This window comes from Triturus cristatus, chromosome 4_1 (genome assembly GCF_964204655.1).
Source record: "Triturus cristatus chromosome 4_1, aTriCri1.1, whole genome shotgun sequence".
In the NCBI taxonomy this organism is placed as follows: domain Eukaryota; kingdom Metazoa; phylum Chordata; class Amphibia; order Caudata; family Salamandridae; genus Triturus; species Triturus cristatus.
This window is the reverse complement of record NC_140585.1, coordinates 1,250,945,221-1,250,961,516: the sequence shown is the minus strand read 5'-3', so window position 1 is coordinate 1,250,961,516 and position 16,296 is coordinate 1,250,945,221. Positions and strand designations below refer to the sequence as shown.

The following is a 16,296-nucleotide window of genomic DNA, read 5'->3' as shown; positions in this document are numbered from 1 at the left end:
AAATATATGCCTACGCTTTTCCACCAATCCCGTTGGTTCCACGAGTTCTGCGCAAGATCAAACAACAGCCTTGCCGCATGATTTTAATTGCTCCCAGGTGGCCCCGCCAGTACTGGTTCACAGAACTTCTCCTCCTGTCGGAGGCCGAGCCCATACAGTTTCGACCAATTCCACATCTTCTGACCCTTCAGAATGGTCAAATTTATCATCCGGACCCAGCATCGCTGAGATTAGCGGCATGGCTCCTCAACAGCTTGAATTTGCACACCTAGATATCCCTCCAGACTGTCAAGAGGTTTTGGCCAATGCTCGAGCACCCGCAACTGTTAAAACTTACAAACTAAAGTGGAAGAGGTTTTGCATGTGGTGTCAATCCGTTAATCTCCATCCGATCCACGCAAGACCAGAGCAAATTCTGCCTTTCATTCTTCAGTTGGCGAGGTCAGGTCTTTCCCACTCTACTCTGAAGGTGTTCTTGGCTGCAATTTCAAGGTTTCGGCAGGATGGTGTTAACTCTCTATTCCAATAGAGTCATCCAACAATTTTTTAAGGGATTATTTAGGATGTTCCCGCCTATTCGGCGTCCACCTCCTTCATGGCACCTTAATATAGTACTTTCACAACTAATGCGGCATCCTTTCGAACCCATCCACAAGACGGATCTAAAGTTCCTTTCTTGGAAGGTTGCTTTATTATTGGCTCTAACTTCAACAAGAAGGGTTAGTGACCTCCAAGCGTTCACTGTTCATCCACCCTTTCTGCAATTCACATCTGAGTCTGTGGTGCTGCGCACTAATCCAAAGTTTATGCCAAAGGTTCCGACGGATATCCATCTTAATGAACCCATAGTTTTGAAAACATTCTTCCCAAATCCGATAACAGCTGCAGAAAGGGCCTTGCACTCCCTAGACATCAAAAGATGTCTGAAGTTTTACTTACAGCGAACAGCATCACTGCGCAAATCGGACCAACTCTTGGTAGCATATGGTAAACCACGCCAAGGCCATTCAGTATCAAAGCCAACCATAGCTCTTTGGATCTCGGCTGCAATTTGTTTATGCCATGATCAAGCTGGAAGACCATTGCAAGCGACCCCAAGAGCACACTCTACGAGAGCAATCTCTTCATCTACAGCTCTTTTCGCCGGTGTGCCTCTTCACCAGATCTGTAAAGCGGCAACATGGTCCAGCTGCCATACGTTTACCAGACACTACTGTTTGGAAGCTGCAAGTGATGCGGATGGATCAGTGGGACAAGCTGTTCTACGCAATCTTTTCAAATAAGGTGAGCCTCCGTTCTCCCTCCTCCACTACGCTTTTATAAGACGCTTTTTTCCATACTATTTGAAGCACACATGTATTTCTTTATGGTTATACTGCTTCATAATGCATATGTCTATGATACAAAGTGGCGTCTTATGAGCATAAGGTTATGTACTGCTATCTACTCTGATTCAGGCATGTGAATCTATGAAAGACACCCCAAATACTGGAGAAGAACAATAGTTACTTACCTGTAATCTGTGGTTCTCCAGTATTGGTGTCTTTCATAGATTCACATGCAACCCGCCCACCTCCCCTCAGAGGCTTTTTAGGCTAGTATGTATTGCTTCACTCCTGTGCGAGAAAATCTGAGAGCCTGAGCCACTGAGGAGAACATTCTGGTGGGTGCTGTCGCCTGATTGGCTGCAGTTTGGACTGTATATAATGACTGTGATAGTCATAGCTGTGGAAGTTTTTTCCGTTGTAGCTTAGGCTACTTTACTTCCTGGTTCAGGTTACCAGGGTTTTTTGGTTGTTATATGCATAATTATTGCTTTTCTATGTACCGTGGGACTCCCACTCCGACGACGGGGAATGATTCAGGCATGTGAATCTATGAAAGACACCAATACTGGAGAACCACAGATTACAGGTAAGTAAATATTGTTCTTCAAGTCTATATGTCTGAACTTTGTATTTGACCCCACATTGGGAAAGTCTTGCATTAAGGAAAATAGTTTTGGGGTCATACTGAGAGAAAAAGTTGCTAATTTTTATATTTTCTGCTCACAGGCCAGATATTCTGAAGACAGAAGTTATCCTCCCAAAATTGGACTCCAACATAACCCAAGTGACCATCCCTGTGTGCCAGAAGGGGTCCACTTCACCTGGTCGAACCCGCCGAGGGAAGCCACGCTACCGGAAAGCCAACACCAAGGGCAGCTATGGAGATCTGGTGAATGTGAAGGCCACAGTGGTCCAGGAAAACACTGCACTGGCAAACAGCCAACCAGCCAAGGAGGCCCCTTGCACTCAGACCCCTGGACTGAAACACTTTGAGCCATCAATGGCCTTGAGGGAACTCCATCATGACCTCCTTTTGCGCAAAATGTCCTCATCTAGTCCGGACCTCATATCCACCACTCTGGAGGCGGACGCTAAGAAGAGCAGCCACAGCCCCGAATCATCGCCTGTCAACGATGAGAACTCTAATGAAACTGAACAGCCGCGCAGTGAGACACCAAGCGAGGACACTGTCTCTGTCCCATTCTCCAGCAGCCCAGACTCTCCTTCAGGCAGGGCAGGGGCAGAGGGGGCAACGGCAGCACCCATGGGCAAGGGACAAGGGATGCCAACCCTTGCTCAGAGGCTGCACCCTACTGAGGACAGTGAGCGTGAGCCATGTTCAAGTGGTAACGTGACCAAGTCTGGAAGGACTGGCAGCCAGTACCTGACACCGGCAGAACTCCTTTATCGAGCCGCTGTCTCTAGGAGTCAGGTAAATACCCTTCCTAGTCACCATGCCTGGCAACAAAGCCATTCCACATGCATCACTTCTTGAGCATGTGGCCCCATGCTGAAGCCCAATCTGTGTTTTTCCTTCTCTTAGAAACGTGGCGTATCCTCTGAAGAGGAGGGGGAGGTAGACAGCGAGCTGGAGCTGCCAGACCGACCCAGGTGTGTGTTGATACAGTGCTGTTCTTTTTTAAAATGGGTAAAAAGTTTATTCATGCAGTAACAGAAAGAAGCAAAGTCTGTATGTAAAGCTTTCCCTATTTGACAGAGGCTAATAGGGTATCTATAAGAAGGAATATAAATATTTGAAGAACCTTAAGCAACGTTTTATTGCCTAGTTCAGTAGTGATCATCATGTTAGTAATTGTCTGCTGGTACTTATATAATGCATTCTATTGTATTACATGGTATTGTGGCTCAAATCTGTTAAACATGGTTTTAGGACCAGTGACGGAGGCAAGGCTGAGTCAATCATGACAGATTCAAACTACTACCTGTAGGAGACACCAAGACCCATGAGTGGCTGTTTGACCCCTGAGCAATCTTGACATCTTAACAACAAAAAAATGTTCCTTTCAACCCACCAAATCATTCCTATCAGAGCAACACATTCATTAAAGACTTAAAAAAAAGTAAATTAACCACTAATGACCTAAAGTCTTCTCCTCCTCCACGTCCTAACACTTTTAAAACCTGGCAGACAGTGGATGGAATCTTCCAGTTGCTTTTATGTGTTTGCATAAAACTTATTTAACTGACAGAGCCAGGCATAAAAGCACTGCTTCTACCTTTGGTTAGAAATGTAAGTGGACAACTCCCCCCCCATTGTTAATTTCTGTCCCATGTACATATGGCTTAGTTTTATTGTGGAGGACACTTAGGGCTTGATTCAGAATAGGGAGAATTAAAGTGAGGATTGTGGTAAATCAATAGATCAGGATTTATAAAGCGTGATTAATCTCCTGATAAGGTATATAGGCATTTGCAGGTCCCAGAGGCTTATTCAAACAGCCAGATCTTGAGGGATATTCGGAATTGGGGAAGTGAGGTGATGGTCCAGAGATGCATGGGGAGGCTGTTCCAGGTCTTTGCTGCGATGTGGGAAAAAAAGTGTCCTCCACTTCTGCTTTGGTAGATGCAGGGAGTATGGGCAAGTGAAAGGGAGGTGAAGCGTAGTCTTCGTGACGGTTGGTGGAGGTTCAAACGGGGGTTAATGTATGCGGGTCCTTGGTTGTGTGGAGCCTTGTGTGCGTGGTCCAGCAGCTTGAATTGGCATCTCTGCTGTTGGTGGAGTTGCCTGAGGTGGGGTCTGATGTGGGTTCATCGGGGAAGGCTGAGGATGAGTCTGGCTTCGGCGTTCTGTATGGTCTGGAGTCTCTGTAGGAGGTATGCTGCAATTCCTGTGTAGAGGGCATTGCTGTAGTCCAGTCCGGCTGGTGATAAGGGCCTGTGTCACAGTTCATCCCGTGTGTAGGGGTAGCCACTTGAAGATCTTGCATAGAATGCACAGAGTGGGTAAGTAGTTGGAGGAGATGGCGTTGATCTGTGATTTCATGGTGAGCTTGTTCTCAGTGATGATTCCAAGGTTTCTGGCATGGTCAGAGGGAGTGGGTGCAGGTCCTAGATCTGATGGCCACCAGGAGTCAGTCTCTGTGAGTTGCTGCTGTTGCCAAAGATAAGTACTTCTGTTTTGTCTGTGTTTAGCTGCAGACAGTTGTTCTTCATCCAGTTGGAAACGTTTCTCATGCATCTGTGGAAGTTGGTCCTCGTAGTGGTGGGATCGTCGGTGAGTGAGAGGATGAGTTGGCTGTCATCTGCGTAGGAAATTATGTTGAATCCGTGAGATCCGACGATGTTGGCCAGTGGGGTCATATATGCTTTGAAGAGCATGGGTCTGAGGGATGAACCCTGGTGGACATTGCAGGTGAACTCCTTGGGTTCAGAGGTGAAAGGTAAGAGATTGATCCTCCAAGTTCTTCAAATGAGGAAGGCGGTGATCCATCAGAGCGCATCCCCTTGGATGCTAATGTGGTGGTGTCTTTTGATCAGCGTGTGGTGGGATATGGTGTTGAGGGCTGCTGAGAGGTCGAGGAGGATCAAACCTGCTGTTTCTCCTTGGTCGAGAAGGGTTTGAATGTCGTCGGCTGCGATCAGGGCGGTTTCGGTGCTGTGACTGCTTCGGAAGCTGGGTTGAGAGACAAGGTGTGTCGTACATTGATTGTTGATGATCTTTTCCAGTACCTTCGCAGGGAATGGGAGCAGGGAGAATGGCGGGTAGTTTTTGAGGTCGCTGGGGTCGGTGAAGGTTTTTTTGAATAGTGGTCGATCTGCGTATTTCTGGGTGTCAGAAATGTTGTGGTGCTGATAGAGGTGTTGAGTGGTAAGTTTCTGGTCGATCCTTTGATTTCCAAGGTTGAAGATGTGGTGCAGGCATGGGTCTCTGTGAGCTCCCGAGTGGATGTATTTCATGGTGGTGGTGGTGTCCTTGGTGGAAAGGATGTTCCAGGTGGTCATTGTGTGATTCGTGTCCGTTACGATTGTGGTGTATCTGTCGAGGAAGGCTGTATGTGCGGGTTGGGGATTGAAGTTTCTGTATATGGTTGCAATCTTTTTGTGGAAGAAGTGGGAGAGGAGTATGATGTTGTTTTCGCTGGCAGCCGGGTTGGAGAATTCCTTAACAATGTTGAAAAGTTCCTTCGTGTTGTTGCTGCTGGTTTCAATGCGTGCGGCAAGGCCTGTCTTCTTTGTTGCCCTTAGCAGATGGTGGTAGAGGTTGAGGAAGGTCTTGACAGCTGCCCTGTCGGATGTGTACTTGCTGGTGCACAATCTCTTCTCCAACTGTTAGTTATCCCGTTTTGCTGGTCTGAGTTCTTGGGTGTACCAGCTGGCCTTCTTGGAGGATTTTCTCTGGATGTTGCGCTTTATGTGGACAATGCTTTCTGCACAATTGATGATGCAGGCGTTAAAGATTTTCACTCCCTGTTTGAGGTTGGTGGCAGTGGCAGGGTTGGAGGTGTTGAGGGTGTTTGCCCAGCTGGTCTCTGAAAGTTTGTTCCACCTCTGGTAGGGGTTGTTGGTCATCTTGGGGGTGGTGGTGTGGGGGCTGGTGTATTAAACGGTGTGGTTGTTCGACCTCACCGTGGACTACCCTCACAAAATTGTTTAGGATCCTGTCATGCTGATTTGTAAAGCCTATCGTTCAGCCCTGGAGAGCTGTAGCTTCAAGCAGCAAGGCTTAAACAAAGTAACTAGTGTAAAGCTTATAGCCGCACCAAACAGAATAAGAAAGTTACACAACATGAAAGGAATCTGACTCCAATTTATAAAAAGAGATTATTTCTTATGAATTTTTAGACACCAAGATGGATAAAATTCACAGAGGGGGTTCTATAGATATAGATTTTGTAAGTAAAATGAAAATCTCAGCTTTTAAGTCCAAGCACAAGCAAGCATTGGTAGCATTACATTTTGGAAACTTTTCAAAATTTGTTGTTTGACTACTCTGGCCTAGACTGGGCAACCAATTCTGACAGGGAGAAGGTCAGGGGGACCAATAAAGGGTATTTGGACAGTTTAGGTGGTCACCAAAGCAGTCTCAAGTCAAGTTCCGCATTTTATGCAAGGACCGCCATAGACTTCAATGGAGTGGTCCTCATACTGGGGATACAGGATGCTGTAGGATTCTCTGGGTGCTGTGAGGTCGATGGAGGGCTTCCTGGGGTTGTTCCTTGGTCCACTGTCCAGGTGGAGCGACTCTGGTCACAGGAGAAGATTGTCCCTCAAAGTCGTCCTTGGTACAGCAGAATTCCAGTTACAACTTGGGTACTGGTCTCCGTTTACAATAGACCCAGTTGTTTCTTTTGTTGACGGCTAGTGTCAGTCTTTAGTGGCCAATCTGCACTCTCATGACTCTCCCAGGTCAGGCAAAAGCGGGTGCAACTTTTGAGTTTCGAGGAGTGATCTTCTTGGCTGCCTGTCAGCAGTGATTCGAAGAATGTGGTCACTGACTGGCCAGAATGGGCTACTTAAGCTTTTATGACCCTGGTGCTGGAACAGGGAGTCAGCCGAATGACTCTTAAAGTTTGCCTTCTCTGTCTGGGACTCAGGAGCATCTTTTGCACGAACCAGGATCTATATGCACAGTCCTCTCTTTGTAGCCCAAAGAGCAGCAGGGGCAATCTAGCGGTTGGTGAAGCCTCTCTTGCCAAGTTCACGGGTGAGCAGGGCAATCCTTCTTTGGTCCTCTCTCCAGTCTGAATGTGATCTGAGGTCTGGGTGCCGGGGGCTGCCATATTTATGCCCAGAAAGTGCCCTCGGGAGAGGAAGGGATTACTAGTCAATGGGCTACCAGTATTCCTCTTGTCTTACGACAACTTCCAGCTATGTGTAGCATTTTAGCTATCCAAGAGTGCACTATTCTGCCCACTCACAACATGTCTGAACTCCTTGCTCAAGTGTGGTTGCCTTTTGCCCATCAAAGGCGGCTTCTCATTTGAAGCTCGCCTTTTGGGCCAACATCCGGTGTGGCTTCCTTGCAGGAGAGAGGTAACAACTCTCTCTGAGGCAAGTCTTTATTGTTCTTGTGCTTGGGAGTCGATCACATTCCCTTCTCGGGAGGGCAGAGCCCTTTCTGGTGGCCAGCTGCTGTGGGCAACTAAATTGTATGTCAAGAAACAAAGATTCTTGTGGAAACAATAGTATACTATATTGATAATGCAAAGCACAATGGCAATAACAATGGGTCGTATGGATTTCTGACAGAAAGGAGGCCGAGTAAAGTATGATTGAGTATACACAGTTTATATCAATTTTCAAGAGACTTTTCAAATATATACAACAAGTAGTGCTTAGTGTCCCCAGTGTGTAATGGAACCAAAAGACGAACTAGTGAAAATTGTGACATTTACAGCTTGGTTTCCAACATTCAAAACACGATCATTTACAATTCTTAAGTATATTCAGACACTGTGTTTAGGGACCAGTGCTGATACAATGATTCGTTTTCCCGCACCCTAATTATTGCAACTTCTGACTTGGCCCTGCGCAGGTAAAGCGTGCTAGTCTTCCCCTATATCGACGACTGGTTGGTGAAGGCAGGCTTGCCCCAGGCTCTTGTCTCCCATCTCCAGGCTACAGCGAATCTCCTGCATTTGCTGTGGTTCACTATCAACATGCCGAAGTCATGCCTGACTCCCTCTCAGACACTCCCTTCCATCTGAGGCGGTCTGGACACAGTGCAGTCTCGGGCTTATCCTCCCAAGCAGCGAGTCCAGGATATTCAGGCTACGATACCGATACTGATGTTTCAGCCTCTATCCTAGGTTTTGGTGAGATAGACTCTAAGGCTGCTGGACCTCATGGCCTCCTGCATCCTGCTTGTGACACCTGCCTGCTGGCATATGCAGGCTGTGCAGTGGCACCTGAAGTTCCAGTGGGCACAGCATCAGGGGAATCTCTCTGACATGGTCCAGATCTCAGATTGAATTACAAAGGAGCTGCAGTGGTGGCTAACAAACCGCGATTGGGTCAAAGGCAGACCCCTCTCCCTCCGCAACCAGATCTCACAGTAGCGACAGATGTGTGACTTCTGGGATGAGGTGGCCACCTGCCAGTGGAGGAGATCAGAGGACTCTAGTCTCCTTCAGAATACGGACTTCACATCAACATGCTAGAGCTCCATGCAATCCGATTTTCTACCTCCATCAAGGAAAGTCTAGTGCGGGTGTCCACCAAGAATATCACAGGCATGCGTTACTACAACAAACAGAGCAGGGTGGGGTCGTAGACACTCTGTCAAGAGGCCTCTGGACATGGCTGGAACAGCAGGGCATATACGTGGTGGTTCAACACCTGGCAGGTTCCCTGAATGCCTGGGAAGCCAAACTCAGCCATTGATGCCTAGCGGATCATGAATGACGTCTCAACCTGGAGGTGACGTGAGGTCTCTTTCAGCAGTGGGGAGAGACTCGGTTAGATATGCTTGCCTCCGCCGATAACGTGCAATGTCAGCAGTTTTGCACGCTGGAGTTTCCGAGGCGGCTCTCGCTCGGAGGTGCTTTTCGTCACAAGTGGAGCTCAGGCTTCCTGTACAGCTTTCTTCCCATACCACTAGTGCCCAGAGTTCTTAAGGAGATCAGGAATGACTGGGCCCAAGTTATCCTTGTGGCTCCGGCTCGGGCGCGGAGAGTCTGTTTTTCCGCGCTTCTGAACAAAAGTGTCAATCCTCCGATCAGGCTGCCCCGTTGAGAGGATCTTCTGTCGCAGGAGCAGGGAAGGGTCCTCCACCCGAACCTATCAACTTACTGCCATCTTGCGTGGAGATTGAGTGGTGGCAGTTGATAGCTTTTGACCCTCCTCCCAAAGTCTGCAATGTTATTCTGCAGCTAGTCGTCCCTCCATCAAAATGGTATGCGCCTGCTGTTGGAAGCGATTGGTATCATACTGTACAGAAAAGTCCATTGACCAGCAGGGCTCTGCTTTGGGCACCCTGAAGGGGGCTACCCTAACTGACATATACTAGGCACTTATAAGTAAGTTAACCTATGCCAATTGTGGTTAGCTAATTCAACCTACATTTTGTAAAGAGTAGAACACGGGCACTGAGGTCTGGTTAGCAGGCCTCAGTACTCTCTCAGAGTTTAAAAACCAACAGCTTTAGTCCAAAATGTTGGGGGCGAAAATGCAAAAAGATGCATTTCCTTACAATTAGTTAGGGTTACTTACGTAACCGTGAATACGGATACTCCAGGGTGCAATCATTTAGCAGGTGTGGTGAAAATCTGTCATTCCAAGTACTCAACCTTGGAATGAGGCCTAAAAGTGATTCTGTATTTAACACACTGCATATTTTGCCAGAAAATAAACTGGTCACAGTTTGCTTGCACCAGGGGCATATTTTCTCTTCTGTGTAGAAAATACGTAACCAGCCACATTATGGTCAGACTTTTGGTTAGCAGCTTGCTTCTGTTTTAGAAAACGGGCTGCTACTGGCCAGCCATACAGAAGCAAGTCAAACTCCTAAAGAATGTGGAAGAAAAACAAAAAAACAACCATTCTGCACGTAATATGGATATACAGATGTCCAACACTACTGGTTATGCAGACATACTCACAGTTGCACTGCCACCGATATCCGGGGTAAAACATTTACTTTTTTTTATTCCCACCACTCACTGCCCTGTGTAGCTCCTAGAGTCCGATTTTATTGTTGACTTCAGATTTTCCATCGAATCCTGACCGAGGCCTGCTGTCCCTGCCTTAATTTCCATAACTGGTATGCTCAGATAGGGTATAGGTAAAGACAATATACAGAGGGCGGCAGATTCAACTTGATTCACCCTGCTACTCTGGAGAAGAGCCTGCTGCCTTTGACTCTTACTATAGAAAGCACAGACCTAAAAGACAGAGCACCACTTCTCATGCAATGCAAATTTTTTGGCCTGTACTTGATTCACGGTTGTGAACAGCTTTGCACTTCGATGGACTACGTCTAAATAAAGACCAAGTAACCCGAGTCAAAGGTGCTGGACACCATTTACAGGGCGTTCTGGGAATAAGGCTGTACAATATCCAAACAGGAGGTGCAAGCATTACCAGGCACTGCAATCAAACAAACACACAAACATTACTTTTTATAGCCAAAAGTGTGAGACAAGAGAACATTGTTTATTAGACGAAGGGCTGGACGTGTAGAACAATCTGCCACTAGATACAAAGCACAAAAGGATCCGCCAACATTCTAAAAGGGCTAAAACAATCTCTCTGGTGAACCTTTGGTCTAAGAAAGTCATAGGTTTGATCTTCTGAGAGCTAGGAGTTGCAGCTTTGCTTTCCTAACAACAAGCATTTGCAATGCAATAGGTCTCACATTCAGGAGAGTTTGAGCTATTGGCATTGTAAATGATAATGCCTTTCATTTATGTGTTTACAAAATCTATAAGTGGTGCGTAAACACAGCTTGCAGATTTTGTAAACACCTAAATTAAACACATTGTCATTTATAATGCCAATAGCTCAAACTCCTCGCAAATGCGAGGCCTTAAGCATTTGCGGCACCCACACTTTAGCTTAGGATGTTGAAAGGCACAGGTACCACGATTGCTTTAAAAGTAAAGAAATGGAAAAAAATGTATTTCTTTAGTTTTGAAGCAACTGCGGCACCCTCGCTTTAGCTTCAAATAAACCTAAAGCGTGGGTGCCGCGATTGTAACAAAAGTCAACAAATAGAACAAAATGGCGCCCGTATGCTTATTTTTCTATTCATTTACTTTAGTTATAATGGGCGGCACCTGCGCTTTAGCTTTTAACATCCTAAGCTAAAGCACGGGTGTACTTTTTTTCTATTTGTTTACTTCTAAAGCAATCGTGGCACACGTGCTTTAGCCTAAGATGTTTAAAGCTAAAGTGCGGGTGCCTCCATTGTAAAAAAAACCTAAAAATAACAGAAAAAGAAAGGCATGTGACCGCGTTCGGCCAGCGTATAACAAAAGGAAAGCGTGGCCACCACTCTTTCAAGGCATGCCGCGCTAGATAAATGATTTTAAAAAGTGTTGCTGGAGAGCATGTCCTGCCTGTGTTGCAGGCAGGTCGAACCTATTTAAGAAAATAGTGCTCAGAGGCTATAATTAAAGCCTACCGAATAACAGCACATGTAACAGGGTGTGTCCTCATCGGAGGTTACAAGAAGAGAAAAGGCGGTACTAAGGAGCGACTACTAAGCCTATTGACCAACGAAAAGCCATAATTTACAAAGGACAGGGACCGGAGCCAATTAAAAGGTTGGGGAAAAGTAGAGGGACTTCATACAGCATGTCTCGAAGAGAGAGCTCAAGCGCTGCCTAGGCGAGACCTAAAAAAATGGGGCAACAAGGGCTAGAGTATATGGCTCCAGTTCAAATACTGACCTTGTTCTCTTCTACTTTTCTAGTTACTTAAATGTGCAGTGATCAATCTAAAAAAAAAAGAGTAGTGTCATGGAACACAAGTGGCAATTTCTGCAGTCTAATGGCTAAAGCCAAACATTCATTTTCACATTCCTTATAAGGAGCTATTCTAGATTCACATGCTGCACATTATATCATCTAGTGGTTACTCTGAATAAAGGCGGAGTCAGTGAGACTCATGTTCACTCATGTTGACATCGACCCAAACCCTATAAAGGCCCCCTCACATGCACCATCTTCATATGTGTGTGTTTCCTGGCAGTAGATTCTTGCCTACGTTCATAAGAGGCTGGTTCAGATCACTCTATCCCAACATCCCTCAATGCCTAGTGTGGAGGTGTCTGATTGATGAACAAATTACAAATGTCTTGAATCATCAAAAACATGACCTGTTCCAGGGATTCCTTGAGTTCCCAAAAAGTCTTTATTAAGGCGAGACCAATGGGCAGCTTTATACTTGACTTTGGTGAATGCTTTGACCAAATGGTGGCTCATACAGTGCCTTTGATAAGCACAAATATTCTGTAACACTCTACGATTCCAGGAAAAGCCCAAACCCATTTCTGGTTCTCGGGGCAAGACATCCTGTTGACAGCCTCAACCTTATCATGTGCTGGTCTCGGTGCTCATGACCAACATGTGTCCCAGATAGGTTACGTCCCTCATTGTCAGATGGCACCTCAAGGTCCACTTTCTTGAACTGGATCAACACTTCATTGGGATTTTGATCCCAATCCAAGCTAAAAAAAAAGGTTTATGCCTAGTTACAGAAAATAGCTATGCTCCAGGGTTAATGCTAAACGTTTTGTTAAGTCTGTTATAGCCGCTTCAGCATCTAAGAGTGAGATCTGTTTTGGAGAGCATCTGGGCCAGATCATCCAGTCCAAGGGATCATGTTCTTGGTGTATGGCTTACACATCTCAAGCAAGTAGCTGATTTAACCATCTATGAACTGCCCCGAATCACACACACACCTTTGTGTTACAAACATTACTGGTCTATATCCTGGTCTTTTGGATTTGAAGACAACACTAAGATCCAGCAGGTCCTAGAAATGGATAAGCACTAATCTATGTGCCTTGTACGAGTCAAAATATCAATGAAAGGAGAGAGGAAAAGTTGGTCAGCCAATACATTCTGAATCTGACGTCTGAATGAACTGTGATTGAGAGATTTAGATATCAAGGCGAGTGTCCTGCTGTCTTAAGGCCTAGGCGCCCAGAGCTAACAGAATACACTGCAGAGCAACTTCTAATGATGATTTGAGGCTAAAGGGTAAATGATGAGGGGAAACTGCATGCTAGCAAACGATAATAGGACAATGAAAGCTCAATGCGTATACTTTGCTCTGTCCCAGGAACTAATCCTAAATTGCAGCAAATGGCTACCATTGGGGAGCAGATGTGCCCAGCTGGCCACAAGGTGAACTCAACTTTCAGATAATCTCAGAAGTGCCTACGGTTGCCCATGGACTCCTCATGCATGGCTCAAAAGTCATCACATCATCTAGACAGTATTAACCGGAAAAAGTCTGCAAAATTACAATGGCGATTCGCATCATTAGCCATCCTCTTGGCAAAGAGGAATATAGCCATGCATAGGAGAGCCCCTACCAGGCCTCCGGAGGCAGCTTGGATGGGGGCAATGAACAAATACGGGGCAGCGGAGGAAGAGACCCTGAGAGAGGAAGAAGTAAAGGGTACATGTAAACATCCAGTATCTATGGAGTGGGCGCAGTTATTAAATCACTTTAAACAGGAGACAACAGCAGGGGAAACACCTGAAGCAACACAGCCCCCGCCCCACACCCCCTCTCTATCTCCCGCGACACAGATCCCAACAATAGCGGAATAATATGCAGGCAAGACGGTCGAATAGATTAGATGGACAATGCCCCTGGGACAATTGCCCACCACCACGACCGCTCATTTCCCCCTCGATGACCCCATGAGGCACCCGTCGGACCTATAGCCAGTCAACTCATCACTTGTCACAACCGATCATCCTTGCGCACCTTGTTTCCTCCCCCCCCCTGGTTTTGGTTCACAGTTAAGTCCCCATCAGCAGTTCTGACGCCGACTTAATCATACGGAATAGATGGTCAGATGATCAGACACACTAAAGGGGAAGGCATACACAGATAGAGGAGGAGATGATATACAAACCCTCGCTACCATGTGACACAACGGTCCAGACACAGCAGGATACATTACCGTCCAGTGGGGCAAATCAGTAGTAGATCTATGGACTATGATATGTTAATGTATTTTGAGGACTACAAAAGATTGTTAAACTGCGAAATATCTGATGTCTCGCATGGAATATTCTAATGCAAAACCCTAATAATGTTGTTATTGTTTTTAAATTAAAAAAACATCTAGCCAGTATTAAATATCTTTAGAATGTAGGTTACCTGTTAAGACTGATATCAGGTAGCCAGCAAGTAAAAAAGCAACATGGACCTACATAGGCAATTTGGGATTCTCTAATGACCTTAACATTCCAGAATGGACACATATCTGTCTCTGTAATGCACGGCGCATTTACCTATTTAATGGCACCTCCCTCTTTCTAACGCAGCTGTTTTACCCTGACCGCTTGCTGGAGGGTTGAGTGCCTTCTCTTCTCTGTGCCTTCTGCGCCCCCAGTGAAGTTAAAGAAGGATGGTGTCTCTCAGTGGGACTAGGCAGAAGTGCAATACTCCAGGTTCAGATTATCAAATCTATGCCCTTACAATATAGCTGTCAGGACTGGTTTTTATGCAGGAAGGTCAGATTGGCCTTAAAGAAAGCAACGCAGGGCCCCTTCTGTAATAGTGAACGCCTTCCCGCTATTGCAGCGACAATGCATACAAATGTTGGATCACCCTCATTTGGAATGAGACCTGGTTCTTTGCACATTACAGGATCCCACGTGGTTTTGTACATGCTTGCATTACTGAATAACGTGCAAAGACATCGTGGTCAGGGATAAACATAACATCTATCACTGTGGTTGCCAGCACTTTGGTTGTCCCTCCCGTTTTGCTTTTTGAGAGGGAGCATGAAGGATTGAAGGAACTGGTGCCCAAATACTTGACAAATTCACTGTGCTGAGCAGTCATGCTGCAGATGTAGAGGAAGCTGGGACTGTGGCCCTTAAAAAAGGGTCCTGAAGTCCTGTTCTATGATGGATGCAGCCCATGACTACACCCAACCCGGTGGTAGACCTCGAGCACCTACAAGGGTTGGTGAGGCTACCTGCACACAGAGACGCATCGGCAGCTTCATTCGCTGTTCCATGTGTGTCTGTTACACGTTTCCTTCCACAGATCACAATTTTCTGAGCACAGACCAGTTTGGGTGGATAATACCATTCACAGGATTTCCTGCAAGAGAGTCAACTGAGAAACATCCCCCTGCTCCCCATAGAGGCAGCCCCACCTCCCCCCTCCCCCCCACCCCCCCACATGTTGAACCCCACATTATTACTACCAAGGGACTGTGTTGACTAGGGTGCTGTTCAAAGCAGAAACAAAGAGTAGAGATGCTGGGTCTGGCCCAGTGTAGTCCCTTTGCTCTAATTATCTTCTTGATTATCTGTATTCTTGCCTGACTGACACAGTATATGCCCAATCATGTGTGGTGGCAAAGGGGGTGTGAGTATTTGCCGCCCGACATGAAACTCCGCTCCAGGATTGCTGAATTTGTTTGTGAATCGTACAGCGCATAGGGAATGCTACCACGTGCCATGGTTCATCAGTCCACAAAAGGCATCCGAGTAAGAGCCCAGGAGCATCACACTTCACATCAAGCAGTGCCAGGGTTCAAGGTGGGATGGTTCGACGGTCTACACTATTTGCAGCCGTCCCTGGGTATGCCATTGTTTTATTGACCCTGGTTCACCTAGAGCAGGTCATCTCCTTGGCACACGATGCTGTGTACTGTTTGGAGCCACCCAGGGAATAATTGAGTCCCCACCCGTGTGGCTAGTGCAACATCTGTGCCACTGTAAGACCCACAGGACTGCACATGGGTTATATGCAGCTGTTCTTTGAGTTGGACGGTCTTGACCTGGACTGACCTGGCCATAAGGGAGAAGGGAACAGAAGCAATCTCTGCCGGAACCTGCCCAATCAGTGAATTCCCTAACCAGCACTTATCACAGCGTAAACACGTCATGGCTGTGGAAAAATGGAGTTCTATACCTCCACGAGAGACGGTGAGCTTTGAAAATAACCTTCCTGCTACAGACTATGAGATTGTAAATAACGTGTTATTATTACACAGCTTAATAGTCTTATCATTTTGAGGGATAAGAGGCTTGGTGGACAACAATTCCAACATTGAATTTCACATTCTACACAGATCTCTGTAGTTGGTGCATTAGTCCACCAGCTACTTAGCAAATACACATAGTAATCACTTTAAAAATGATCTAGAATTGTTTAAAATATTCCTAAATGGTTATTAAAGCTAACAGTCTCAGAACTAGTGTAAAGAAAAACATACATACAGTTTTACTTAGATTATAGTTTAAGTTCCAACCGCCCTTCCCAAATGTCAATTTTTTCAATATATATATATATATATATTTTT

The 16,296-nt window shown here is 46.0% G+C and overlaps 1 protein-coding gene across 3 annotated transcripts in view; it reads left to right on the top strand.

The window, feature by feature from the left end:
* The window catches only part of MAP3K12 (mitogen-activated protein kinase kinase kinase 12), a 351,073-nt gene that overhangs the window by 287,617 nt on the left and 47,160 nt on the right, over positions 1-16,296 (top strand). For all 3 annotated transcript variants that reach the window (XM_085654690.1, XM_085654688.1, XM_085654689.1), the window contains exons 11-12: positions 2,055-2,760; positions 2,872-2,939. In XM_085654690.1, the coding sequence (XP_085510816.1) occupies positions 2,055-2,760; positions 2,872-2,939 (774 nt within the window). The remainder of the gene's footprint in view (positions 1-2,054; positions 2,761-2,871; positions 2,940-16,296) is intronic.